Source organism: Hyperolius riggenbachi, chromosome 2, assembly GCF_040937935.1.
Source record: "Hyperolius riggenbachi isolate aHypRig1 chromosome 2, aHypRig1.pri, whole genome shotgun sequence".
In the NCBI taxonomy this organism is placed as follows: Eukaryota; Metazoa; Chordata; class Amphibia; order Anura; family Hyperoliidae; genus Hyperolius; species Hyperolius riggenbachi.
In genome coordinates, this window is record NC_090647.1 from 338,003,403 (window position 1) to 338,031,292 (window position 27,890).

Here is a 27,890-nt window from a genome sequence, read left to right on the forward strand (position 1 = left end):
TGTAAATACTCTTTTAAAACAAAGAGGAAATGTCGAGTTTTATACCAGTTTAACCACTAACTAGACAGATATTCCATTGAGCACAATTTGATAAAGGGGAGAACTTTTACAAAATGTTATTGTCATGCTTAACATGGAAGAATAAAACAACAATTAATTTGACTTGAAGGTGCCAACAGCTATCATTTGTACATTGATAATCGCCTGAAGTTCTGCCAGATGGGTCTGAACAAATCACGTGGAGTGCCTTCCTCTTTACTACATAAAAAACTGCCAAATCCAGCCAATAAATAATCCAGGACAGAACATTCCATGAAAGATGATATTTCTAATCTGCAGCTCTTATTGTCAGTCATACCTCTTGTGCACTAGAACAGTCTATTTTGATCAATGACACTGAACTACTGTTATCATTTTCATGATCTTGTTTTGTTGTATGTCCTTGTATGTTTTACTTTGTATGTTGACACATTTATTTATTGTACAGCGCTGCGTAATATGTTGGCGCTTTATAAGTACAATAAATAATATAATAATCCATTGCATATGCAATCACAGGGTTCAGGGAATAAGCAGAATCAGTTCCCAAACCAATTACATTTCTACAAAACCTCCAAGAGCTAACACTAATCTAGTGCATTCACTGAGGAAGTTATTTAACAGTAAAATTAAATTATAAATACAACTTAAAAAAAAAAAAAGAAAAACTTCAAATTTTCCCTCCTTTACCTATGTAAATAGCTATGGAATGTATGGTGTGGTAGAAGTGATGGAAGAAATAGACAAGAAGGACCAGTTAGAATGCTCTGACACGTACTGCATATAACCCTTAGCCGTTCAACCTTACAGATTGCTGTACACCACCTCAAAGAGGACAAATATCAGTTGGTAACAATTTATCTGGTATTTTTGAAATATATAAACTCTATGCTATCAATCTGGCATTCACAAGTTAATCCCACAAAGAAGCCAAAGATTTCAGATGATAAACCAATCATCGAGTTTAGTTTCCAAAGTTGTGAATACCAACATAGATATCAAGGAGGCACAGGTAATATGCCCACTTTTCTCAGCCTACAATATAATTTTACTATTATCTGGTAAAAAGGTGAGCATCAGCACCAAAAAACATCAATTATACAGGGAAAAAGAATTACATTTTTAGGTTTAATCGCAAAAGACTTAAGATGGTATACTATGGTTAAAATTTCCAAAATCCTGCCCGCATTTGTAGTGAAAGAGAAAAACACAAAGATCTTACTCTGGATAAAAGATGCTATCTGCTGGCTTTTCTGAGAAGGCAACTCTTGTACAATGTCCAATGCAGTCATTCCTTTGTTATCTGTAATGGTAACATCAATTCCTAGAACACAAAAAGTGAGATTCAAAAACAAACAGTCATTACTATAGAACTATGACATAATTTAACATCAATAAGGAATATCAGAAACCATGAGGAAATATAAATGTATGCAAAAACTACAACTGAGGTCAATGGTGAAAGAGGCTCAGTGTTAGGGCAGTCAATAATGAAAGTCACAACACTCAATCGGACCACTGGAGACCCTTCACACCGGCATTCAATAGCAACATTCATTCAGCAGCAACATTCAGGGTCCACAAATCCCTTGCTTTGCCCTCCTACTATCTTTGTCCATGAGATGAAACCCCAAATAATGTCAACTTGTTTTTAAACCAACTCGAGTTAAGAACAGTGTGGGAAGTGCTCCAGTGGTAAGGTAAAGACCAGTGTAAATCCTTACAAACATTGCCACTGTATTCCACTATACATAAGCAGTTAACATATTTTTGGAGGTATTCTCTTGATAACACTGGCCATGTTTGGTAAGCACTGACGTTTTATCCTTTTGTGGGATGTGTTTGTCGGTCTGCATGCACATATCAACCAAATTTAGAGCAATCTCTAATTGTTCCAATTAATCTGCTCAAAGGCAATATAGAGTACATTTTACCAAGAAAAGGTACCTATAATTAGCAATAAAATTGCAAACTCACTCCAATGAAGTTTCAAAAAAGTTCAAAATATTTATTGATCCAAAAAAACATGCAAGAACAGACAGACCTCTGCTTCAATGGAGGCCTCCATTGAAGCAGACGCTGTCTGCGAGCACGTAGGGCGCAGATTCCCCGTTCCTGGTCTTTCCCTGCAGCTTGGTAAGCCTCAGCACTGATGTTATCGCTGTATTATTTGTTTTGTTTTTGCATTTTGTTCTCAGGTTTTTATGGTAGTACAGCTCCATTACTGCATGCCCTATTTCTCACTTTTTTGAAGCACTTATGAGCGCTGTGTGTGGTTCACACAAACAGGCAGCTCTCTTTTTTTTTGGAGTTTTGTTTTTTCTTTTTCTATTTTTTTTTTTTTTTGCAGATGTATGCGTGTTATACACACGCACATACATCTTGTCACATTTAACCACCACACACGTGGAGTTTTTTTCCCATTTCATTGGGTCATATACACAAATTTTTGATGTTTGGACATCCAGCAATGTGCTTTTATCACGGTTTGTTATATTTCATGAATAGAGATTATTAGGTGTTGTGCACTTTATTCAGGCTTACCCCTGCAAGCAATGTACTTCTTATTTAATGGATATTACTGTATGTAGTTAACATTCCTCAAAAAGTCTGATTACAATCAGCATTAGAGGAATTTTTTATTGCTTTTAATTGTCTGTTCTTGCATGTTTTTTTTGATCAATAAATATTTTGCACTTTTTTGCAACTTCATTGGAGTGAGTTTGCAATTTTTAGTGCTCATTATAGGTACTTTTTCTTGGTAAAATTTACTGAATGCACATAGATCTGTCTGTGTGTTGCTGAGAGACCTATAGAGAATAGTTTTGCTCCCTAGCAGTGAGAATTTGAAATCTCTGGAATCCCATACCATAATTACCCTAAAGTGGAAATCAGAGTTACTGGTTGCTACTTGCACCTGATCTTTCATTGAGATGGTTATTTTAGAAGTACAGGTGATCCCCAGGTTCTGTTGTGGGAGATTGTAACTTGAATTTGTTTGTAAGCTGAGTCCTGTGTTAAACACGGTGAAATGTGGATAAATGATTTACTTCCGGACAACTATGTTTTTTGGTGCTTTTTAAGAGTTTTAAAATACTTATAACAGATTATACAATACTCTAACATTTAACGGCAAAGAAGTAATACAAACCAGTACTGTATATTTTGTACATTAAGGCAGCTTTTTTGTATCTCCGAAACTTAATTTGAGTTATATGTAAGTAGGGGACTGTTTGGAAATTTAAGAAGCCCAGTGATTTTCATTGTAGTCACATACAATTCATTTCTATGTGGCAATTTGCATATTTGAGCAAGCATCACTATTCTTCATTGCAGAGTCCTATACTGGTCATAACAATTCCAAAAAACAAGAACTACCTAGTCCTTCAGGGAGGGGCTGTAACCGTACCTAAAGGAACAATACATCCCTGACCTTTAGCTGTGACCAAAGTCGAAAAAGCAACATCAAACAAAAAGGTGGAAGATATTTACAAACATTAAATAACAGTATTGAGACACATTAATAGAAAAAGCTTACAATCAAGTAGATACTAGCATTATTGTCAAGTTTTTAAGACTTGTAATCTGGGTTTACTGTCAATTTTGGAAATTTTTAGCAGACTGCAAATTGAAATGGAAAGGTAATTCGTTTGTTTAATTAAAAGTAAAAAAAATACCAGAGCAGTACCAATCTACATTTAGGCAAATTATAATAAAAGTAGAATTTCCATTTAAGAAATAAAGCCGAGCTGCTTCACATATCCAGTACCTGCATCAAGGAGCATCTGTACTACATCCGTCTTTCCAAATAAGGCAGCTTCATGCAATGCACTTCCTTTTTCTGTCTGTGTAAAAGAGATTCAGAAAGCTCAATAAATACATCAAAAAATAAGCACTCTAAAATTGCACCAGCAATAATTTGATGGCCTGGCGAAAAATATCAATCTTTAGATGCCCTTATGAGCCAAGCACGCATATAGAATTGCTGATTTATAACACACCTACTGTTTATGTGTGTGAAACAGACAAGGAAAGGATTCAACACTGTCTACTATGTAGCTGACATGGTCTCCAACCAGTTAATTGGGTGGTCGGTGCGCCAATTTTTGGCAATACAGTTGAAAGAGCGTGACAGGGAAGGCACATCCACTAGCCATCAAAACAGATCTTTTACATAAAGACAGTGATGGGTTCCCTCCATAAAAGTTAATTGATCCATGGATCTAACATCTTCATGAAAGCTATACCCACATCTAACAAACCCTTTGAGATCTGGTGTTTCCAAGCATTTGTGTTGAGTAACATTTTTATCATGATTAATTACTATTTACTTTTTAATCCTCCAAAACCCCTTTTGTTTTTTTTATCTCCATTTCAAAATAGTTTATGTTTGAATTTTATCTTAAAGAGAACCGGTACTGAAAAAAGGGCCCGGGGGGGGGGGGGGGGGGCGGTACTTACCTTGGGAGGGGGAAGCCTCCTTATCTGATTGAGGCTTCCCCCCATCCTCCTCAGTCCCATGGTGGTCTCTTTAGGCCCCTCCGAAGCCACAGCCGACAAATTGTAATGCTTTGGCGCAGTAGTGTCTGCAATATTTACTGTACCTTCCCCGGCTCCAGGGTAGTAGTGGCTCTCGGCTCGGATCAGGCGGAAATAGTCGACCCCAGTCAGATCTGCTGACTGATCCCGACTGGGATCGGCTAGTTCCACTGCAGAGCTCTCCCCAGGCTCTATTAGCAGGGTGCTCCACCCGGCTAATTTTGGTGAGCACCCGGCTATCACCGGCTCAACTTCTCATTCTCCTCCTATGCTGTAAGCAGAGTTGTGCCAGCCTTGCATTCCCCCCTGGTGCCCCACCTGGCTACTTTTTCATGCCATGCGGCTGGGAAAAAATTCTGAGAACACTGCGCTTGATCGGAGCCAAGAGCCGCTACTGCACCTGCGCTGAAGCCAAGGAAGGTAAATATTTACAAGCCCGCCGTTCGGAGCGGCCTAGAGAGACCACTGTGGGATGGAGGACGACGAGGAAGCCCCAATCGGATCCAGAGGCTTCCCCCTCCCAAGGTAAGTACCCCCCAGAGGCCATTTAAGGTTTTCTTCCCCCACATTTAAACATACTTTTTGATTTGGAAAAGAAAACAAACTGGCCAAAGGTCTGCATATACAGTATTTTGCAAAGCTCTGCATGTAATTAGTAATATGAATACATACAGTGTAAGTACTGTTGTTTTAACACTCTGAATATCTAAACCTGGATGGGGTGGATCATTTCTGCAGTAAACAAGTAATCCGACGGTTGTCTTTTATTAAGTAACATGGCGGGTATAAAAACAAAGAAAAAGGTTTTCCCAAGCTGGAGGTATTGTAAACAAATAATTACCAATACACTTTATCAGTTCCTGGGCCCCTGGTCTTTATGACACTAACCAGAAGAAATGCATTATTATTGATTTGTATACCACCATCATCTTTGTCCATCTGTGGTACTGAACCAGTAAGACGCAAGACAGACACTAGAGCATAATACAAATGTCACAGTGACCAACACATTGTCAAACAAAATGCACATCGAATTACAAGATATTAACTTTGCAATCCTATTGCTAACTGAGCCGTACTATCCGCTATATGGAATCCCCACCTAAGGAGAGAACACAACTTATAAGGCAGTATTACAGAACATAGTCAAAGCACCCCTTAACCACTTCAAAACTGAGGGGTTTTACCCCTTCAGCATCCAAGCAATTTTCACCTTTCAGCTCCTTCCATTCATTTGCCAATAACTGTATCTCTGCTTATCAGAATGAAATGTGTTAAAGGGACACTGTAGGGGCGTCAGGGGAAAATGAGTTGAAGGTTCCCGGGGCTTCTAATGGTCCCCCACAGACATCCTGTGCCCGCGCAGCCACTCCCCAATGCTCCAGCCCCGCCTCTGGCTCACTTCTGGAATTTCAGACTTTAAAGTCTGAAAACTACTGCGCCTGCGTTGCCCTATCCTCACTCCCGCTGATGGCACCAGGAGCGTACTGCGCAGGCCCAGTATGGTCTGTGCCTGCGCTCCTGGTGACATCAGGGGAAGCGAGGACACGGCAACGCAGGCGCAGTGGTTTTCAGACTTTAAAGTCTGAAATTCCAGAAGTGAACAAGAGGCGGGGCCGGAGCATTGGGGAGTGGCTGCGCGGGCACAGGATGCCTGTGGGGGACCATTAGAAGCCCCGGGTAACTTCAACTCATTTTCCCTTGACCCCCCTACAGTATCCCTTTAAATGTGTTTTTTTTATTACTAATTAGGCTTACTTTGGGTGGTACATTATGCCAAGAATTATTTTATTCTAAATGTTTTTAATGGAAAAATAAGAAAAAAAATTGGAAAAAATACTTATTTTTCAGTTGTCGGCCATTATAATTTTTAAATAATGCATGCTACCGTAACTAAAATCCATGTAATTTGCCCATTTGTACCGGTTATTACACCATTTAAATGATGTCCCTATCACAATGTCTGGCGCCAATATTTTATTAGGAACTAAAGATGCATAATTTGTAACAGTATTATACCCTCTTGACATACATATTAAAAAAGTTCAGTCCCTAAGAAAACTATTTATGCATTTTTTATAATTGTAAACTTATTTTATTTTTTTACAAAAAAAAATGTTGGTAACTATTGGGGAGTGTGGGAGGTAAGGGGTTAATTTAAAAAGTAAAAACAGGTCTTTGTATGTAAAAAAAAAATGCTTTTAGATGTAGTTTTACTATTTGGCCACAAGATGGCCTCAGTCTTTTTTTTATACATCCTGTAAGCGAAATATGTATGCTTACAGGAAGTGTACTGAGGATGGGAAACTTATTTATTAGAATGATCGTGCAGCTTCTCATAAAAGGCGCCGATAATTGCTACGGGGACTTAGATCAATGATTAGGAATTGCTTTCCCATTCATTGATCTCCTGGCGGGCAGATGGCAGCATGAAAGAGCGCACAAATAAGCGGGAGCACGTACAGCAGTGGTAGCAGCGGGAGTTCTATCAATGTGGAATGGGTAATGAGAGAATAATTGAAATACATAAACCATATAATGTGAATGGACCTCTAAGCCAAACTATAGGTCAAACCAAAATACTGACTCGTGCTGGCTAGTTCAGTATTGCCATGTATGTCTTACCAGCTAGCACTGCTGTTTCCTATAATGTCCTTCCCTCCTTTTTGTTGGAGCAAGGACTGCTAAACAGCCTTGCGTTAGTGGGTGGAAGACCAGCAGAAGAAGAGCTACAGTCCTTATTCCGAAACAAAAAAGACAGGTGTCTGGTAGGGGAGATAGCCACATACTGTATACTTTACAGTACTTACAACAACGATGCTGGCAAGTAAGGCATACACAGCAATGCTGAACTGATTAACCAATAGATCTACTGTTTTAGGTGGATTTTAAAAAAGTTTTTTTTAAAGTATGTGTACAGCAAACCTTTTCTACTTCTGCCCTCATCAAGTAGTGCATGGTTAACCACTTTAGGACCAAGCCAATATTCACAATTCTGCTATGCCTTTGCTTAAGTTGATAGATATTGGGCAATTTTTGTGTCTACCCAAACATATTTAGTCTTGTTATTTTCAGGACAAACAGGGCCTTCTTTTGATATATAATTATAGTAAATCTGGAATTTGCTTGTTTTTTAAAGGGATACTGTAGGGGGGGTCAGGGGAAAATGAGTTGAACTTACCCGGGGCTTCTAATGGTCCCCCGCAGACATCCTGTGCCCGCACAGCCACTCACCGATGCTCCGGCCCCGCCTCCGGTTCACTTCTGGAATTCCTGACTTTAAAGTCAGAAAACCACTGCGCCTGCGTTGCCATGTCCTCGCTCCCGCTGATGTCACCAGGAGTGTACTGCGCAGACACAGACCATACTGGGCCTGCGCTGTTTGCTCTTGGTTACATCAGCGGGAGCGAGGACACAGCAACGCAGGCGCAGTCATTTTCAAACTTTAAAGTCTGAAATTCCAGAAGTGAACCGGAGGCGGGGCCGGAGCATCGGTAAGTGGCTGCGCCAACACAGGATGTCTGTGGGGGACCGTTAGAAGCCCCGGGTAAGTTCAACTCATTTTCCCCTGACCCCCCTACAGTATCCCTTTAAGAGAATATGATTAAAAATGAAAAAAAATGCATTTTCTGAATATGTAGATATCTCAAATTGTAGCAGTAACACCTTCACAAATTTTTCCATATGTTTTCTATGCAGAGATGGCTAAATTATGTAGATTATTTATTTTAAAGATACACTGCAGGGGCACTAAATAGATGTGGAAATTAGGATTGTAAGAGCTAAAAAGTGATAAGTATGCGTTTATAGTAATCAGAGGCCAATCAAAATTGCTCCACATTCATTCCAGAAGGTGTCAGCTGTCAAAGTACACAATAATGCTGGAGTAAAAATCTACACTGGCCTGAATTCACTAAGCAGTTTAGACTAGTCTACAGATGGTTTTCAGTCTACAGATGGTTTGGTCAGTTGCATCAAAGGGGAATTCACCATTACCAAATGTTTTAGACCTGGTTTTAGACCTGGTCGAAAACATTTGGTAATTAGGTTGGTAAAGCAGGGGAAATGATCAAAGGATGCAATTCACAAACGAGTAGCTATGACTGACATCCTTCTCCTTTGAGGCGCTCTCCTCTGTATACAATTAAACTCCTGCATAATTAATTCAAAAGTTTCCATCCTCACATCTAAAATACCTCACAGAATTACTTTACCTACAGAAATCAGCTGGTCTAATCTCTGTCAGAAAAAGTGGGCGTGGTTACACCTTGTTTGCCCTTGTGACTTGTGTAATTACTGAATGTTAGACCAGGTCTAAAAACAGGTCTAAAACATTACACCAAACCATCAGTAGACTAAAAACCATTTGTAGACTAGTCTAAACTGCTTAGTGAATTGAGGCCAATGTGTCAGAAACTAGCATTCATAGACAGGACGTAGATTTTAACCACTTCCGGATTCCGGGTGGTTTGGCTGATCTGTGCTGCGGGGGCTCTTCAGCCCGCAGCACAGATCAGAAATCAGGCAGGGCGATCAGACCTCCCCCCTTTTTTCCCCACTAGGGGGATGTCCTGCTGGGGGGGTCTGATCGCCCCCGCCGCGCTGCTGTGCCTAGCGGGGGGGGGGGGGGGCTCCTCAAATCCCCCCTCTACAGCACTAGTCCTCCCTCTGCCTCCTTCCCTCCCTCTCCCGTCCCCTGTGTGCAGCGCAGGACGGAAAGCCGTCCTGCGCCGGATAGGATAGGCTTTAGCCTATCAGATGCCGGCGATCCCCGGCCAATCAGAGGCCGGGGATCGCCGATCTCCTCTACGGCGCTGCTGCTGTGCAGCGCCGTATATATGTAAACACCGGGGAAGATCTTCCCCGCGTGTTTACATTTACCCTGCGAGCCGCGATCGGAGGCTCGCAGGGTGTTCACGGAGACACCCTCCGTGAACTGACATGGAACGGCCGCTCGTATTGTTTCCATGGAAACCACTTCAGGATTCAGGGGCGTAGTTAAGCGTACGCAGAATCCTGAAGTGGTTAATATGCATGGTCCTGAAGTGAAAAATTGTATCATGCTCCAAGTTGTTTCCAATATCAACAACATTTCTGTTTATGAGGCAGCTTGGTTCTTTCCATTTCTAAAGAAAACCGCTCGCCCTCCCCACTTAATTTTTGCCTTTTTTTTTTTTCATTCAGGCTTGCTCAAATGGTAATTATCATAGGAGGGAACATACAAGATTTAAATCACACTCAAACAATCTAGGCAGCATTCTTCTATTCAGCACCCATGTAAACAGGAATAGGCATTTGTTAGTACAACACAGGCTATTTATTTGGTGATTTCTGTACTATATTTGCAGGATGTGATAAAAACAATTTTGATAACAGCAGCCAATTGCATTTCAGCCTGGTCACATTGAAAGGAGAATGTCATTATGAGTGAGTTACACTTTTGTACAGATCGCTCTACTCTACAAACACACCACTGTCCACCGTGGAACAGAACAAGTAGGCCTCAAGGTAGTTCCCCCCCCCCCCCCCCCATATCCAAGGAAAGATGAAAAGTAAGCATATCGTGAGCATTTCATCACATTAGAGAGATTTTTCCATCTACCTTTTATACCATTCTTCTTTGATTGTACTTTACAAAAACCACAAAAGAAGAAATTGTAAGCCAGTACCTGGTAATTGATGTCCATTGCAGCATCCAGCAAAACTCGGACAACTGCTCGGTGACCATTGCGGGCAGCTAGATGAAGAGGAGTATGTTTGCGTGTGTGGCAGCTCAACAAGTTAGGATGTGCATTGAGAAGGAGTTTCACAACTTCTAAACGTCCATATAGGGCTGCTAAATCAAGAGGAGTTTCCATCTTGTTGTTGCGCATTGTAGGGTCTGTCAGCTCTTCCAGCAAAACACGAACCACTTCAGTGTGCCCATACTGGGCTGCACAGTGTAGGGCCGTCTCATTATCATTGTTCTGTAAAAAGTAATACAACATCTCTATCAAAAACATTACAGAAAGAATTAAGCATAAGAAGACTACCATGCAAATACGGTTTAGTATTCCACCACCAGCTGAACAACCAGACTCACTAGTTTAGCCTATAGATACACATGGGATCAGGATTAATTCAGTCAGACAAGAATCAAAGAAAACACAAAAGGCCATGCAGAGAATTTAAGCCAAAACCATCAAATAGAGTAAAGAGGTTGTTCTATGAAATAATCTATGCAGACTCTACATAAGCACAGTTATAGGTTTCCTACTTGAAACGCATCAAAAAACTAAAAAGGACTACCTACTTAGGCCTCATTTACATCTACCAACGCATGCAGGAGCCGTTTCCAGCATGCGTTGAAGAGCCTGAGGCGTGTTGTCGAGATGCTGCGGTGCGACGCAATCAGCGGTGGTAGCTATTAATTCACCCGACAGGAAAACGCCGGCTCCAGACGATAAAAAGCTCCCGGGTGCGTCATACCGCAACGCATCGAAACGCAACATAGAATGTGAAAGGTAAAATGAAAGTCTATGGACTTTCATTTCACCTTGGTTTACGCAAAGTTTCGGCTTTGCATTAAAACGCAGAAAAATGGCTCTAGTGTGAAAGAGTCCTTAGAATGCCCAAATATGGAGATTGGAACACTGAGGCTGAATGCACAGTGGTCAGTTGCATAACGCAGGTGTTATGAGTGTAAACTGCAATAGGGACTAGACATAGACTTTAACACAAAGCCTGCATGCAGCGAGTTAGAATAACGCAATCCCTTACAACGCAGTACTGTGAACAGGCCCGTAGATCTGTATGGGCAGTGAGTTGACATGCAGGAAGATTCTGCAATGCAAATGAGCACTGTGAACTAGCCCCCAGTGTGCCCTACTCCTTTTTGAGAGTTGTATACAATAGTGACATTTTCTTCTTTCTATAAAAAGAAGCTAGGAGGGGAATGAGGTATCTAGCAGTGGGAGGAAGGGCTATAGTAACCTATGCAATATTAGAAGCCAAGCTGTACCTGCAGATGGTTCCTGCTCTTGAGCACAATATTTAAAAGTAACCTTCAGATATCATACCATTTACCTTACATTTTGCATATTATCCACCAGGGAAGCACAGCAGCTCAAATGCCCCAAAGCAAACAACATTATGAAACAAATAAAAAGTAAAGGTGAGCAATACTGAGGGATCTCAATATGTAGCACAAGCCATGCCACAGTATTGTGAGATATGTGCTCAAATGGCACTTGCCTATGAAACTAGGGTTAGTAGGGATCTGTGGTCTGATATAAAATTCAAAGACATGTTCTGACCTGACACCCAGCTGTGTTTGCATTAGTGTGCCAATCCTGCTTTGTACTTCTTCCTAATGACAAATGTAACTTGGTGAAATGATCAAATATACAAGCATTACAGTGTGTTGAGATGTGTGGCAATGTTCCAATAAAAAGCTACGGTAATACTAAGCTAGGTGTCATTAATTGTCTGAATAATTTTAAACTGTACAACTAAAGAAAAAATGATATGTAGGAAAGGAACCACAAAATAAAAACGGCTACATATTCATATTCTAATTTAGGCTCTTGGAGAACCTTTACGTTAAAGGACATCTGAAGTGAGAGAGATATGGAGGCTGCCCTATTTATTTCCTTTTAAGCAATACCAGTTGCCTGGCTATCCTGCTGATCCTCTGCTTCTAATACTTTTAGCCATAGACCCAGAACAACCATGCAGCTGATCAGATGTTTGACATTTTTTTTTTCAAATCTGACAAGATTAGATGCATGCTTGTTTCTGGTGTGATTCAGACACTACTGCAGCCAAATAGATAAGCAGGACAGCCAGGCAACTGGGATGGTTTAAAAGGAAATTATGGCAGCCTCCATATACTTCTCACTTCAGGTACCATTTTAAAGTCCACTGATTCCTAAAGTTTTATGCAGTGCATGGCAACTTCTACAGCAGGCTTGCTGGCCTTGCTGTGGAAAGAGTTGAACATGCTTTTTTAAATCACTGCGTAGGAACAATGGACATAAGACACTTGTGAGCTGTAGTGCTGTAAGACTAGCCACAAAGAGTTAATTCCCAGAACAGAAGGTGGGTGGGATAAGGTGATCTGAGCATACTGTGAGAGATTGACCATATCAGCTCCTTCTTCATGTTGGTGATGATGGGATAGGGGAAGGAGCTTGGACAGCTGTCTCTCTTATAATTGTTCAATTCTCTCTTATAATTGTTCAATCATTCAACAGCAAATGGATCCGGGGGAGTCAGATATTTTAAATAGATTTATTGTAGAAAGCAGGGCTGTGGAGTCGGAGTCGTGGAGTCAGAGGAATTTTGGGTGCCTGGAATGGGGGAAAAATGCACCGACTCCTAATGAATTTAAACTAATTAAAATAGAAACTATGATAAAATGTTCTATTTCTCAGATAATAGTCATAAAATAAATAAATAATTTATATATATGCAGTAATAGCTGTGCTTAGTCCACAAAAATGAAATAAAACCAATCAAAATTAGTTACTTGTGCTGCTTCAATAAAGCAGTCCCCGTATTTTTAAAGTCAGATATACACATCTGATTGTGACTGTATATATTATGTGTACACAGGAATCTTTCATATATACTGAATAACATCTATGCTGTAAGAATAAAGCCTGATGTGTAGCCGTGTCACTAATAGAGATTGGTCAATGAGATGGAAATAAGTCTGCGTTGATGCTGATTTATGCAAATATATGCACTATCTTTGCTCATGAAATTAAATCATTTGATATGTTGTTATAATTTGGTTTGGGGACTACATATAAAAGGGTACCTGAGACAGATGAAAAGAAAAGTTTTATACATACCTGGGGCTTCCTCCAGCCCCCTTCAGGCCAATCAGTCCCTCGCTGTCCTCCTCCACCACCTGGATCTTCTGCCATGAGTCCCGGTAATTCAGCCAGTCAGCGCAGTCCGGCCATGTGCCACTCTTACAGCCAGGAGCATTCTGCACCTGAGCAATAGTGCTGCGCAAGTTTAGTATGCTCCTTGGGGCGGAGTGTGTGCATGCTAGACTGGCTCAAGTACCTGAACTCATAGCAGAAGATCCAGGTGGCAGAGGAGGACAGCGAGGGACTGATTAGCCTGAAGGGGGCTGGAGGAAGCCCCAGGTATGTATAAAACTTTTCTTTTCATCTGTCGTCTATAAACCATAAACCTGGTTCAGATTGTGCATGAAGAATGTGTAATAGAGGAAGAATCGCCCCCATTCTCCTGCAGAGTACCTGCACATCACTCTTACATGTACCCACAGTTACATTGCCTAGGGCCTGATAGATGTTCTTTGTTCCGGTCTGCACCTTTTACAAGTACTCTTACCAAGGACTAGTTTTAGTCTATGACTAATAAAAAACAAAGAAAAAACAAAATGTTGCAGCAGGTGCCAACAGGCTCCCCTTCTGAAAGGAACAACCTTCCCTGGTGCTTCTGTGGTGAGGTCTGGGAAACAAACAAAAAACTGTGCGAGATTGTGAGGAGGTGGGATTTACACTGCATCAATTAATTATTTTAATTCTCTTAAGGTGTTTCCGATTTGGGAGGGGGGACTGACACAGTCTCAGGAAGGGCAGTCCTGGAGGACGAAGGGAGGAATAAATATGGCAGCCTCCATATCCCTCTCACTTCAGTTGTCTTTTAAATTTCCTAAGTGTTGGCAGATAAGAGACGAATTTAATGTTACATACTTTCAATCAACAAGATTGTAATATGCAAATTCGAGGAGTCTGAGTCGGAGGAATCCTAAACTGAGGAGTCGGTGGATTTTTGTACCGTCTCCACAGCACTGGTAGAAAGTACAGACATTAAACTTTGTGCATTGCTAAAAAATGAAAATTCACTTTCATATGCATTAAAAAAAGAGAGAAGCTTAACTGCATTTGACGAGATAGTTCTTGGTGGTACTGTAACTTCATACAGCCATTACAAAGACCAGTCTCGCCATGGTTGTCTCATCAAAAGCTTGTTTAAAATAAAAGGTGCTGCTGTACTTTTGGGACATACTTTGTGGGTAGTGATGGTCATGCCTAAAGCCCCATCTACACGATCCGATTCTTTGTGAGATTCGAATACGATTCTATTTACGATCCGATTAAATCCGACATGTCTGATCGGGATTCGATTCAATTCGATTTGCCATTGTTCTGCAATAGCAAATCGAATTGAAACTATTTGAATCCTGTTCGGACATGCCGTATTTAATCGGATGGTAAATGGAATCGTAATCGAATCACACAAAGAATCTTATCGTGTAGATTGGGATTAAGAGAACTCATTGAGAAGCGTGTGATTTGTTTGATCAGCTGATAGATTTGCAAAGCTCTGATTTGCTGTGATCACATCCTGCTTTAGCACATGATCATGACTAGCAAATCAGAGATTTGCACATCTATCACCTGACCAAAAATGATCACAAGCTCCTCCATGAATTCTCCCAGAGATGATCATCACTATTTGTAGGCTGCCTTCCAAGCATACTAAAAGCTCGCTTCCCCATACCACGCTTTCATCCGCACTTATGGAAACACGGTCACAGGGACAGCAGACAGTGCATAGACTGCGCTGTCTTCTCTTTCTATACATGCGTTGCAATTCACCACTGAATCGCAGTGCATGGTTGCTTGCATTGCAGGGCGATCGTGTAACGATCGGTGAAGCACAGAGAGGACCTGATTACCGGTGATCTGCAGTATCACTGGGAATACAGATGTATACCAGATTATAAGTGATCTGCAGTATCACCGATAATCCGATATACTAGCTAACCTCTGTTCACCTGAGTAGAGTGTAGTGTTAGGTGCAACAGTAACACTTAGAGGACTAGGCCTCAGTGCAGCAAGGAGTACTGCACAGATTCCTTTCCACAGACCTGAGCTCTCCAAGACGGGAGGAGTCAGACTGACAGTAGGAAGGATTGTCTGAAAGTGACACTCAGGAGGAGATGTCACTGACAGGACGGGGAACCGTCTCTAAGAATAAGGTCGGTTCTCGAGGTCGGACAAGCCAGGTCGTACACACACGGACAGACAAAGTACAAGATCATAAAGCAGAGGCGGAGTCTAGGTACAGGCAGAGTTCGGCAACAGGGTATCAGAAATATCAAGGTACAAGATCAGGAGGCAGAAGCAGAGTCTAAGGACGAGCCGGGGTTCGGCAACAGAGTATCAGAAATATCGAGGTACAAGGTCAGAGTTCAGGAGGATAGTCAGGCAGGCAAAAAGTCATAACAGATAATCACAATCAAACTAGTACTTTAGCTATCAACAGAATCTAGCTAAGTGTAGGATTACAGCTCCAGCTAGTCCCGGCACACTTGCGGATCTGACTACGGATCTGGGTGCTCCCACATATGTGATCGCAACGCCAGACACCTAACAACTGAACAGCTGGCAGTATATATACACGGAGGCCTCTACAGTACCTCCCTAAGTGCTGGACCAATCAGGAGAGGGGCCAGAGTCAGCTGACCAACCTGGTCAGCTGACTCATTTCTGGCTGGCATATATGCTCTGCCTCCGTGCGCGCGCGTCATTCTTACCCTAGAGGGACTACGTGTCCCAGCCACCCCAACACCGCTCTGCGGTGTTGCAGCCAGAGGGCCATGCGCACTAACCGCCGCGTCCAACGCCAAGCCCTGCACGGGGACAGCCGCCTCAGAGTGGAGGCGGCTGACTCCCCGTGCTCTGCCATGCTAGATGTGGAAGCAGCCGCCCCGCTCTGAGAGTGAGCGGCTGTGCTTCCACGTTTTCTAACAGATCGCAACTGTGATTCGATTCAGTATAATGAATGGTATCGCAAGCGCCACCCCCAGGGAGTCACATGCAATGCAGAGGTGCGCAACTCTGCATTGCAAATGGAAAGGAGTCCTTCATTACTGCAATGAAAATGCAATCTTATGTATATCATGGATGATCGAAATATGCAAGGTCTTATGCACTTTCTGTAGCAGTTCAGTTAATTAAAGGCAGATAGCAGTTGCTTAAAGAAAAAAAAGGGGTTTTTTTTTCTGTAATGTATCACTAGTACGGTCTATCAGATCCTTAGTGCACAATAGACCTGATGCCATCTAATAACTGTACAGCTATTCTCAGACTCAGTGTAGACCTCTCTTGGAGTACTCATTTCTGTTTTACATCTATTTATCGGTAGAAGTTATGACACAATGAATGGTCAAAGCTACTAACTGATCACAGCAGGGTTGAGGCCAAACTCCAATTAGCTGACACCTCTAACCAATCAGTCCACTTAAACCACTAATAACTTTTGTCTTCACTTGGTGGTAGTCATGGGGTCTCTGTGCAATGGATCAGTAAAAGAAAAAAAATCTATTTTTCACAAGGTGTCGGTCTTTTTTTCTGCAGCCACAAAAGCAGCTGTGCAAGCAGGATCGGTGTCTGTCTGATGCTCGTCTTTCCATTGATGCTGTGGTCCAACAACTAGTCTAACAAAACTGTGCTCACCTCACCTCTGATTGATTTGAGGGCAGGTAGGAAGTACTGGAACAGTCTAGCATAACGGCATCATGCATAGCTGAGGTACATACAGTAGACAGAGGTGATCTTGAACTGCTTCCTCACGAGAAAGAGGTCCAGGAGGGTGACAATTTAGGGACAGTATGGATGCTTAGTTGCAGTTCAGCCTCCCATCTGCCGCCCCCCAGTGCAATTCGGGTGAAATTTAAATGCAGCCGAATTGCGGTGGTCATAACACCACACGTGTTAAACGTTCACACGCAGCACGGTGGTGTTAAAGAGAATCTGTACTCTAATATTCTTACAATAAAAAGCATACCATTCTATTCCTTATGTTCTCCTGGGCCCCTCTGTGCTGTTTCTTCCACTCCCTGCTGCAATCCTGGTTTGTAATGAACAGTTTTAGGCAGTGTTTACAAACAAAAGACTGGATTCTAACCATATTATCATAGGCTGAGAACTAGCTTACTGTGTGACTAATGCAGAGCTTGGAGGGGGTGTGTAAAGCTTCTGCCAATGACAAGCAGTGCTGCACATTCCACACATTCCAGCCTCTGCCCGACAGACTCGACAGAGGAAAGGAGATAAAATTTATTACAGAGATAGTGTAAGTAGGAAAGGCTGCAGTAAGACAAGCCACATTAGAACAGGCATAGGAACTTATAGGATAGAAGAAATCAGGCTTAAAATGTTGTTACAGAGTCTCTAACGGGTAGCGGAGGAATGCAACATGTCAAGTCTAAACGTGGCTGTGGCAGCGTTCAGATTCTCACTCCGTAGTGTGGTGCTGGAGAGCAGCTGACAGGCAGTGACTTCACCGCTTATCAGCTGCCCGTGTAAAAGGGCCCTTATTGTCCTTCGATGTGCTTTTCTGAAGCTGAATGGTCCATTTTAAGTTAGACATACCATACGGAATTCTAATACATCATATACACTACCATAGGTATGTGCAGTGCAAGCTGGCAACTGATGCCCAACCATCATCCATGGCATGACTCCCCCCCCCCCCTTTTTTTTTTCTACAGAGCATCCACTGTGTATGTTGCATCAGGCATGTCATAGATATCATGCTATCTATAACATGCCCAACTTCTCTCAAGTGGAAAAAGTGCACAGGTTGGGGTTTTTCCTTCCATCACTGCAACACGCATAAAAAAAGAGACACCAAATAGTAATGGACACAAAACAGAACAGACATGCTGGCAGATGTCTAAACAGAGCCTATGCTTAACTTAGTATCTGTTGACCTGTCCTTTGTGGTTTGTTCCTTGAATCAGACAGTTTTATATCTGTACCACAAAGTATTTTTACAAAAAAAACCTTTACCTTTTTGAAGAAAAAAGATTTTTTTGAATATAATAAAGTGTGAAACTAAAACTCTGTAAGCAGATTACTGGTTTGTGGCTTCACTTTATCTAAACCGATCCTCCCATATAGAAACCTCCGGCGGCTCGATTAGCCGCCGGATCGCCTCTTCCGCGTCCCCGCGCGTGTGCCGGAATCAATACCCGCTCGATTCCCGCTCGTCCCCGCATCTTCCGCTCAATTCCCTGCCATTGTCCCATCGCGGGGAGCGAGCAGGGAATCGGCGGTGGGGAGATTCGTCCTGTCGGATCTTATCAATCGAACATCGCGGACGCATCTACGCATGTAGATGCGGCTTTAGACACGTTCTCTGCTGAAAGATCTGCTGGAACCAATATTTACATATTCTTCCACTACCTGCCTGCTACATGCCTACTTTCACACCCACTACAGCAAGGTCCAACGTAGACAGGGCTACACCCCAAATAACCAGGCTCCTATACAGCCCAGCATGTTTTGCAATTGTTTATAGAAAGCAGCCCAGTTTGTAAATTGCTTACATGCCCTTAGAGGTAAGGAGAAGCAGACATGCACTTTGTACAGTGCTATGGAATATGTTGGCCCTCTATAAATAAAAATAACACCAATAGATAATAATGCAAGAGAAGGGTTTGTGAAATTACACTTTAAATATCCTCAAAATCCACAATGATGAGGGATTAGCTATTGATTTTCAAGATCAGAAATGGTAGTACTATGCCAAACAAAATGAAAAAGCCAAGTAGGAAAAAATGAAACAAAAAAATGCACCGTTAGCTTGATTTAAATTTGCATTAGAAACTAGATTCTGTGTAAACATTTGATTCAAAAAAGTTCACCTCAGCATATAATTGTACACGGTTGCTGATGCAAACATTGGAAAGGTAGATCCACTAGGAGGCCAAGTTAGGCAGGATGCGATCTCAAAGGAATTATATGTAGTCACTCAACAGAACTGATGCATCATAGGAGTTCCTTCTTACTTGTTCAAAGCGAAATAATTGCAAATACCTTCTGGTGTGTGTGTTGAGGCCAATATTATTAAAACCCCCCTCCAGTCCCTGCAAGAATTATGAAATATTTTCTTAAACTTCTTCTCAGAGTTTGCAGCACTGATTAAACTTGATATAATCATTCACCAGTGCCATTTGGAAGCTTTTGTTACATTTTGTAATATAAAACACATTTTTAGGCTTGCTTTATATCAAATATAGTACAAATGAGGTGGTTGAAAAGATTAGCCCCTTGTGAATGTTTGCTTTCAAAACACACCTACACTAATTAACCAGCTTGAAACCACACCTGTGCAGTCATTTGACCTCCCAACAAAATTCAAGTAGCATTCAAGGTACATAGACATGTCTGATTTTTCCAAACTACTGGTCCTTTGGACGTCTGAACATTCGGTCGTTTGGACGTCAAATCGGGCGTGTACGGTCGGTTGTTCAGCTGATAAGACTGGATTTCAACGATCCGCTTGGCGGATCGTTGAAATCCAGTCTTATCAGCTGAGCGACCGACCGTACACACGCCCAATTTGATTTCCAAATGACCGGATGTTCAAACGTCCAAACGATCGGTTGTTTTGAAAAATTTGACGTGTGTACTTAAAAGACTCCGAGGTGTTTTTTAGAGGCTGAGGCTCCGTTCACAGTGGGACGTTGCAGTACTGCCTAAGGCTCCCTTCACACTGCAAATCCATTTTGCGATTTCGATTACGTTTCCGATTTGCAATTCCGATTTTCCCTGAATACAACCAACAGAAAAACGGAGGAAAGAACGCAGCATGCAGTAACGATTAAAATTGGAATCAGGTTTCAAAACCGATGAAAAAAAAAAATCGGAATCGCATACAGTGTGTGCAGGGAGCCTTATAACGTAGCTTACCACACTGCAATAATAATACTATGGGAAGTTCACAGTGCTACATTAGTGTTGAATTTTAACATGTAGCGTTATGGTAACACACTGCTGCAGTGCATTACCTCTAAATGCACACGTTACCAGGTACAGGAAAGCATACTTTTCATTGCCTGTACGCTCCACTGTATCTACTTTATGCAACAGTAACGCAACGTTAATGTGCGTTAACACTTTTTTTTTTTTGCGTTGCATTGTAATGCTGCGTTGTCACATCACAACGCAACGTCCCACTGTGATTGTGGGGATGGGGGGTGATAGTTTTTGATACTTGCTACAAATGTTATTGTATATCATGTATTGTTACATTGTCATGATATTCTTCATGGCTTATTGGTATAGTCTAACTATATTGGTGGTGAAAATACACAACCTAATCTAGTTAGAGCCAGTAATTGTCAGTTTGCAATATTGCCCATTGTTCTTTTCTAATACTATAGAATTATTGACACTCATTATTTTGGGCATCTAGAACCTACAATAGCTAACTATTATACATAGTTAGTATCATGCAAAGAAGACGCCAACACGCTGAGAGAAAGTAAGATGTACAAAGCAGGACAGATAAAAACTTAAAAAAAAAAAAAAGTCTCAATCTCCCACTACCAAGTAAAAGCAATAAGCAGGTAGAAAGCAGGCACACTACAATGGACATACAGTGATGCACAAAGTATTTGTCCCTTCTAATTTATTTTTTTTTTTTTAATGAATGCACACTTTTCACAAAGAAGGAATTTTGATACAAAGGGAACTTCAGAAAAGAAGATTGGGTAAACAAATAACCGTTTAAGGAACAAAATAATTCAAGACATGATTGAATTGAAAAAGTAACTTTTAAATTTATATAAACACGAGGGGGAAAAGTATCCAAATACAGTGACTACCTGATACTCCAAGTGAATATAGTATACAAAGTTACACAGTAAAAAAAAAGAGGGAGATTTCTCTCTGGCCCATGCTAAAAGTCATATCAATACGAGAGTTTCAGTTCGAAGTATAAAAAAAAAAAAAAAAAAAAAAATGTTTATTAATACATTTTAAAACATGTTGACCAGCAAAAAATCTACTTTATCAAGAATACAGAGATGGTACTGAAAAACGAGAATAAATTATTGTTCTTCATCAACCAACCATTTTTTGACCTTTGCACGTGTTTCAATGGAGTTTAAAATGCCACAGAAGCAAACAATCAATTCCATTCATATGTTTGAAGCAATAGTATAACCTTCTGCCCAGATTTACCGCACAGGAGCCTATAGGCACGGATGTCCTGGCACCTTAGACTTTGTCCTCCATGAACCTACAACTCCCCGCCGAATGACACGTGTGCTGGCTGGCCCAGGTGTAACTTCTTCCTTACTTCTCTTGCCTGTCATAGTGGCCCGTAGTATTAGGTAGCTAGAAGTACCCTCAAATTTTTTAAGTAGCTAGAGGTGCCCCCAAGTATTAGGTAGCTAGAGGAGCCTCAGTATTAAGTAGCTAGATGTGCCCCTGACCAATGGGAGATGTGGTCAGTGGAATTCCAAGAGCTGGGTGAGTAACCTCTCCTTTACACTCTCACCAGGGCTCTGCATAGGGAAGGAGGGGGGGGGGGGGGGGGAGACACTTTGGGAGCAGAGTGAGCTGCCTTTCCATCATCAGGCGCCTGTAGGCATGTACCTACAGTGGCTTATGGTAAATCTAGCGGAGTATGGAGTATACTGATGGTACATGAGTGCTATGTTGGCAATGTAGATACCTACTAGCTGGACATGCTTCCACATCAGGGCTAACATCACATCAAGATATGAAATATTGGAGTATTATATATTGCGCCAGACATCTGGCTGAAAAGAACTATTAATGACTCTAAGGACACAGATGTAACCTCAGTGAAATGTGTGGCAGGCTTATAAAGGAGTTGATTGATTGTGAGAAAAAAATATATACAAATTATACCTGTCTAAATATAGAATGTGGATTTTTATTGATAAAAACAAAGAAAAAACATACTGTGAACAGCATACTCTCAAAACTAACTAAAGCCATACTTTTACCTAACCCTAAACAGATCAGATCATACAGCATCACACCCACTTTCCTCACCTTCTATAGAACATATCCTGATCTTTCAGGCTCTAACCACCCCAACCAATAGCTGCCTAAATCCCTGCCACTGAATCCGCCTCTTGGAGCTCTAGACACAAAGCAGGAACAACAAACATCACATTGATGAACGCCAGCATATAATGGAGGAGATACTAGAGGAGGCAAACAGACTCTGGCATAAAGGCTCATAGTGGATGAAGAGTGCCACACAGAGGCTTGACGCATGTACTTCTGAAGTACTACAGGAGATTCAACAGACACACTGTTTGCACTCTAGCACTATAGGCAAGCTAGCTCTTTCTTTCCAGCATGACCAGACTACCCTCAATACCTGAACCTGAAAAAGCAGTTGCAGGCAACATGGCATAATCATCTGCATAGACTGAAAAGAATATGGGAACAGAGGAAGGCTACAATAATAGGTTGTAAAATGATTTGCATTACTTTTTTTCTGATCATCACAGGTAACTATTCCACGTAACGTAATTTACAATGTTGTGTTTAAATATATTCCCTTTGTCTGATATTGCATTTTATTTAAATATAAGAAACCATAAAGTGTACAAGTATGCAATAATGGGGCAGATCAGGAAGAGGGCAAATATATTTTGTACACCACTGTAGGAAAGCAACAGCTGGACAATTACACGCTTTTAAGAATAGCACGCTATTATAAAGCCTCTCATTAAGCCAACAATTAAATAAGCAGGACAGAAGAATAAAAAAGAAAAGGATGGCACAATAAACACAAACGTCAACAGGACAGGGGTGTACACACCTTGGCATTCACATAAGGATGGAAGGGGCCATACTTTTTCACTTCTGGGATATTCTAAAAACAAATGAGGGAAAAAGCAAAACAAAAACAAAACAAAAAAATGACAGAATGAAATTAACGACTGAAAAAGGAGAGGTGACCTGAAACCTTTTGCAAATAAAATGGAAGCACGTAAATGAAATCAAAGCACAGAAAAGGTGAACTAGATATTTACCTTAAAGGTTTATTGAAAAATATGACAACTTTTTTACAGCTTTAAACTGGTGTATTGAATCACCCATCATTTTCCTTTATCTCTTGAGAAATCCACACCTGACTCTCCCTTTGGAATTCCAGCTGTGCCCTACAGCTCATAATAAAATCTCCACTTTCCATCATAATGTAAAATAAGCACAAAGCATCTCGAAAACTTTACCAATAGAGATGCTAAAATAGAGAGCAAGTGGTGGCATTTTTAAGTGGCCTGATAATGCATCAAAAAAAAAAAAAAAAAAAAAACAGGAAATACTTTATACGCAGTGTAAAACAAAACTATGCTTATTTAAACAGTGCTTGCCACGTCAATGTCTGTATAAAGGTGAATACACAAGGTAGCCTAAGTGTAGAATCACTTGAAGCCTATGCCAAAACCAACTGACGCTGAAATGTACAGGGTACAGACTACACTGCAATGTTACCTGGTCATGTTACATCAGCGAGGCAGGAAAGGCACGGCCCAGGAGCAATAAGGTAGCTGCAGATCAGCATTCTTTCCACAGGAGGCATGCAGTTTTATTTTATTCCATTTTAAGTTAAGAAGGGCTTTATATGAAACCTGGGTTAAAAGAAATATGGAGGCTGCCATTTAAAAGTACACCTGAATAGAGGGATATGGATGCTGACATTTTCTTTTACGCAATACCAGTTGCCTGGCTGTCCTGCTGATGCTTTGCCTCTAATAGTTTTTTTAGCCATAGACAGTGAACAAGCATGCAGTTCAGATGCTTCTGACTGACGTCTGACTGAATAAGATACATGCCTGTTGCAGGTGTGTGATTCACACACTACTGCAGCTAAAAAGATCTGCAGGAATGCCAGGAAACTGGTGTTTAAAAGGAAATAAATATGGCCGCCTCCATATTCTTCTCAGTTCAGGTGCCCTTTAAATTTCTGTTTAAAAACTAGTCAGTTAGGTTTTGTTCACACTTATGGACATATTTGTATACCCAAGTAGATGTGTTTATTAGCACTAAAATGGCACACCTGTGATCACATTATATCGATACAAAAACATGTGTCAAAAGGAAAAATGCATCATGCAGTCAGTTTTTAGTATGCATGCAAAAATGTATTGGCGCTGAATGAACCAACTGATTAACAAGGGCTGACAGCTCGAATGCATATTTTTGAAATGTATTAAAACAAATGGCACCACACAAAATGAGAACAACGTCTTTCATGCTGATCTGTTAGCTACAGGTGACCCAATGGAGTTAGTGAAGACTGAGCATAGCTGACATACATGCTCTTTCAGGGCCTAGATTCAGATGCTGGTAGAGGCAATGGATCAAAATAACAGTTGCAAGTATAATTTTCAAAAGGTACTTTAATTTATCTGTTCAAGTTTCCTCTAAGGCTGTTATCCAATTTTCACTACTTTAGTGCGTACAATTACAAGCAAGAGTATGCAGCCAGCGAAGTCTGAAAACTTGTACTTCTCTCCTGGGGTGTTCTTTCCACGAGTGACTCAACAGGTACTGAGACCGGGACCAGTAGGATAGCTCCAAAGTGTTTATTTTAAAGACTGGAGAAGTGAATAGTCTTTCAAAACAAATGGCAGTAAATTAGTATTGCTGGCAACTACTGGATGTTAGTCTGTGTCAGAGGTTGTTGCCCCACTCAAATACTCTCGTACAGCAAGCAGTCATTTCTGGTATATGATGTCCCTTCCCTTAAGACCAATGTGGTCTCTGTCTCACACAGACACTAGCAAAATAATTTTTTTTTTAAAAACTGGTACACCGAAGGATATAATGTAGAGATTGCAATTGATTGATCCATATAGGTGCAGATTCCTTCAACACCAGGTTGAGTTCCTAAATCCAGTACGTCATCCAGTACGTAAGTGATATACATATACAAGTGATATTCAATTCTGATATGGTCAAAAATATGCATATTTTTGACACACTTTATGTGGCACAAGTTACACTACAGAATTACTAGATTTAGGAATTGGGTTGTTGATGGAATTTACAGAGCAAAATTGCTGTTTTTACATTATACACTTAGGTTTATCAGTTTATTGATACTGTATTTTGTGTACTACCTTTGCTCAAGGAGATTGAAAGATAACCTTTACTGATGTTATTACACCACATTAATAATGCTTTTGCACATTATTACTGCACTACAGGAAACATTTTAAAGGAGAATGTCCAATTTCAGAGCTAGCTAGTATGGAAAGTGGTCTTCTTGCTTTATAAACAAGTGTCACAGCAGGGGAGCAGTTGATCAGGTCAACTATTTTTCAGTTTTAATGTAACACTTTATTGCTTTCTGAAATGTCTATGTCAATAATAATAATAAAGTGATTCTGCTCTGAAAAATTCCAAATCTCCACATCGCTGACTAGGTACTTCTACCTGCATGACATTGCCACAGTAAAGCCCAGCCACATTCATAGACACCTTCCCAACCAAAAACCACCTCTGCTCAAACACTCAGCATACCATATGCCTATCCACATAATTTTCCGTTTCACATTTTGCCTTCTACTTATTGCACTTGCAACTTTACGTGGCCACTCATTCCACTTATTGCACTTGCAACTTTACGTGGCCTCGGATCTAAGATATTTTCTTCTACACATAAAACAAAAAACGTTATTATCCCCTCAGTACTATACATTTGCTGCATTCATTTAGCATTCTGATCAGCTTTTCTCTACTGCTAACTTTACTCAGTTACTACTTGCACACACTTGTCATTTCACAACTTATTTGTCTTCCATACTGATTATTTCCCCTATTGATTATATCTCACATTCCTTTCCTATAGACTGGCTTCTGCTGGCTAGACATTCAGCTAGCACTGTGATATTCACACATTCTCTCTCAGGATAGCTGTCCCAATTTCTTTATTGCTCTTGTCCTGGTAAAATAAGCTAGACAGTAAGAAATGTATGACCTAGGTGTCTTAGGTGCTAAAGTGGAGATGGAAAAGCGGGGGCTCCTCAAAGTCCTCTGAGACAAAAGTATTAGTCCAAAAACATTTCCGTCACGGAGCATTACTTGTTAGCAGTATTAAAAACATCCAAGTGATGTCAAAACTATCAAACAATTGTTTCAGTCATGAAAAGCTCAATGTCTGTACGTAGCATCAATAACTCAAATTGCTGTGCCAGCTTAGACATACAGAGTGGTCTCCATTACACTAAGCTCTGCTCTACAGCAGTGCATTATTACATGCAGAACCCTTTTATGACATACATGGCTTACAAAATACCACTTGTTGTGCACAACATCATTCCCTTGACATACAATATCTGGGTAAGAACACTTCATACTTGTGTAGAACATTTGCCAAACTTTCCTTTGTGCTTTTAATAAAATAATGTGCCCCATAGGTTATATGGCTTATGTGTCAAACCCTGGCCCTCGGAGCCATTAAATTTGCCCCCCAAGTGGTTCCCCCACTTTGCATTATGTGTGGCTCACTCTAGACCAGTGTTCCCAAACCCTGTCCTTAAGGCCCACCAACAGTGCGTGTTTTGTGGAAATCCACACATGTAGGTAATCAGCTCTGCTGAGACACTAATTACCTCACCTGTGAAGGTTTGTGGTTTCCTGCAAAACATTTACGGTTGGTGGGACTTGAGGACAGGGTTGGGGATCTCTGCTCTAGACCATCAGGGAAGCTATATTGAAGGTGAAGCCCTAGAACACCAGGGAAGCCATATAGGGGAAGTGAGGGGTGGGGGGGGGGGGAGCACTGAACACTAGGAATCTGTATAGAGTAGTGAGGAGGGCCACTAGACACTGGTGAACTGTATAGGAGTTTGAGGGGAGCCATTAGACACCAGGAAACGTTATAAGGGAGGAAGGTGGCCACTAGACATTGAGGTTGGCCCGTGTTTAGGACCGCTTTGTATTTGAGTTTGAGACCCCTGTTCTATGGCTTAAAGTATTAGAGGCAAAGGATCAGAGGGACTGCCAGGCAAATGGTATAGTTTAAAAGGAAATAAATATGGCATCACCCAGGAAAGTTACTGGCTACACTTAGGTATAAGAATTTAATGGCTGCACTTGGGGACCAGGAGGTGTTTAATGGCTGCAATTGCAAAAAGTATTGCAGCCCTTAACCCCTCTATGTCCCCAAGTACAGCCAATAACCCCTATAGGTGCCCATGTACAGCTATTAACCCATTCTGGTCCCCAAGTGCAGCCATTAGCCCCTTGTGGTCCCCAAATGTAACACATTTAAAACATAATACACATAGGTTTTATCGAATGGCAAGCTTTACCCCCCAAATCCCCCTGCAAAATCCATGACCAACTTGGTTGTAGATTTTGCTGCCCCTGTGCGCTTCCGTGTGAGGCAGGGCTATAGCCCTGCCTCACACGCATCTATCAGCGGCGGATCTCCGCCTCTCCCCCGCCCCTCTCAGCAAAGGCAGACAGAGGGGCGGGGGAGAGGCGGAGATC

The 27,890-nt window shown here is 41.2% G+C and overlaps 1 protein-coding gene across 7 annotated transcripts in view; it reads right to left on the reverse strand.

The window, feature by feature from the left end:
• Nucleotides 1–27,890, reverse strand: part of ANKS1A (ankyrin repeat and sterile alpha motif domain containing 1A) — a 178,185-nt gene that overhangs the window by 87,579 nt on the left and 62,716 nt on the right. For 5 of the 7 annotated variants that reach the window (XM_068269416.1, XM_068269413.1, XM_068269412.1 and 2 more), the window contains exons 4-7: nucleotides 23,206–23,259; nucleotides 10,248–10,544; nucleotides 3,809–3,884; nucleotides 1,262–1,363 (exon numbers count right to left, since the gene is read on the reverse strand). In XM_068269416.1, the coding sequence (XP_068125517.1) occupies nucleotides 1,262–1,363; nucleotides 3,809–3,884; nucleotides 10,248–10,544; nucleotides 23,206–23,259 (529 nt within the window). The remainder of the gene's footprint in view (nucleotides 1–1,261; nucleotides 1,364–3,808; nucleotides 3,885–10,247; nucleotides 10,545–23,205; nucleotides 23,260–27,890) is intronic. The other 2 variants (XM_068269417.1, XM_068269415.1) reach the window with 1 other exon arrangement.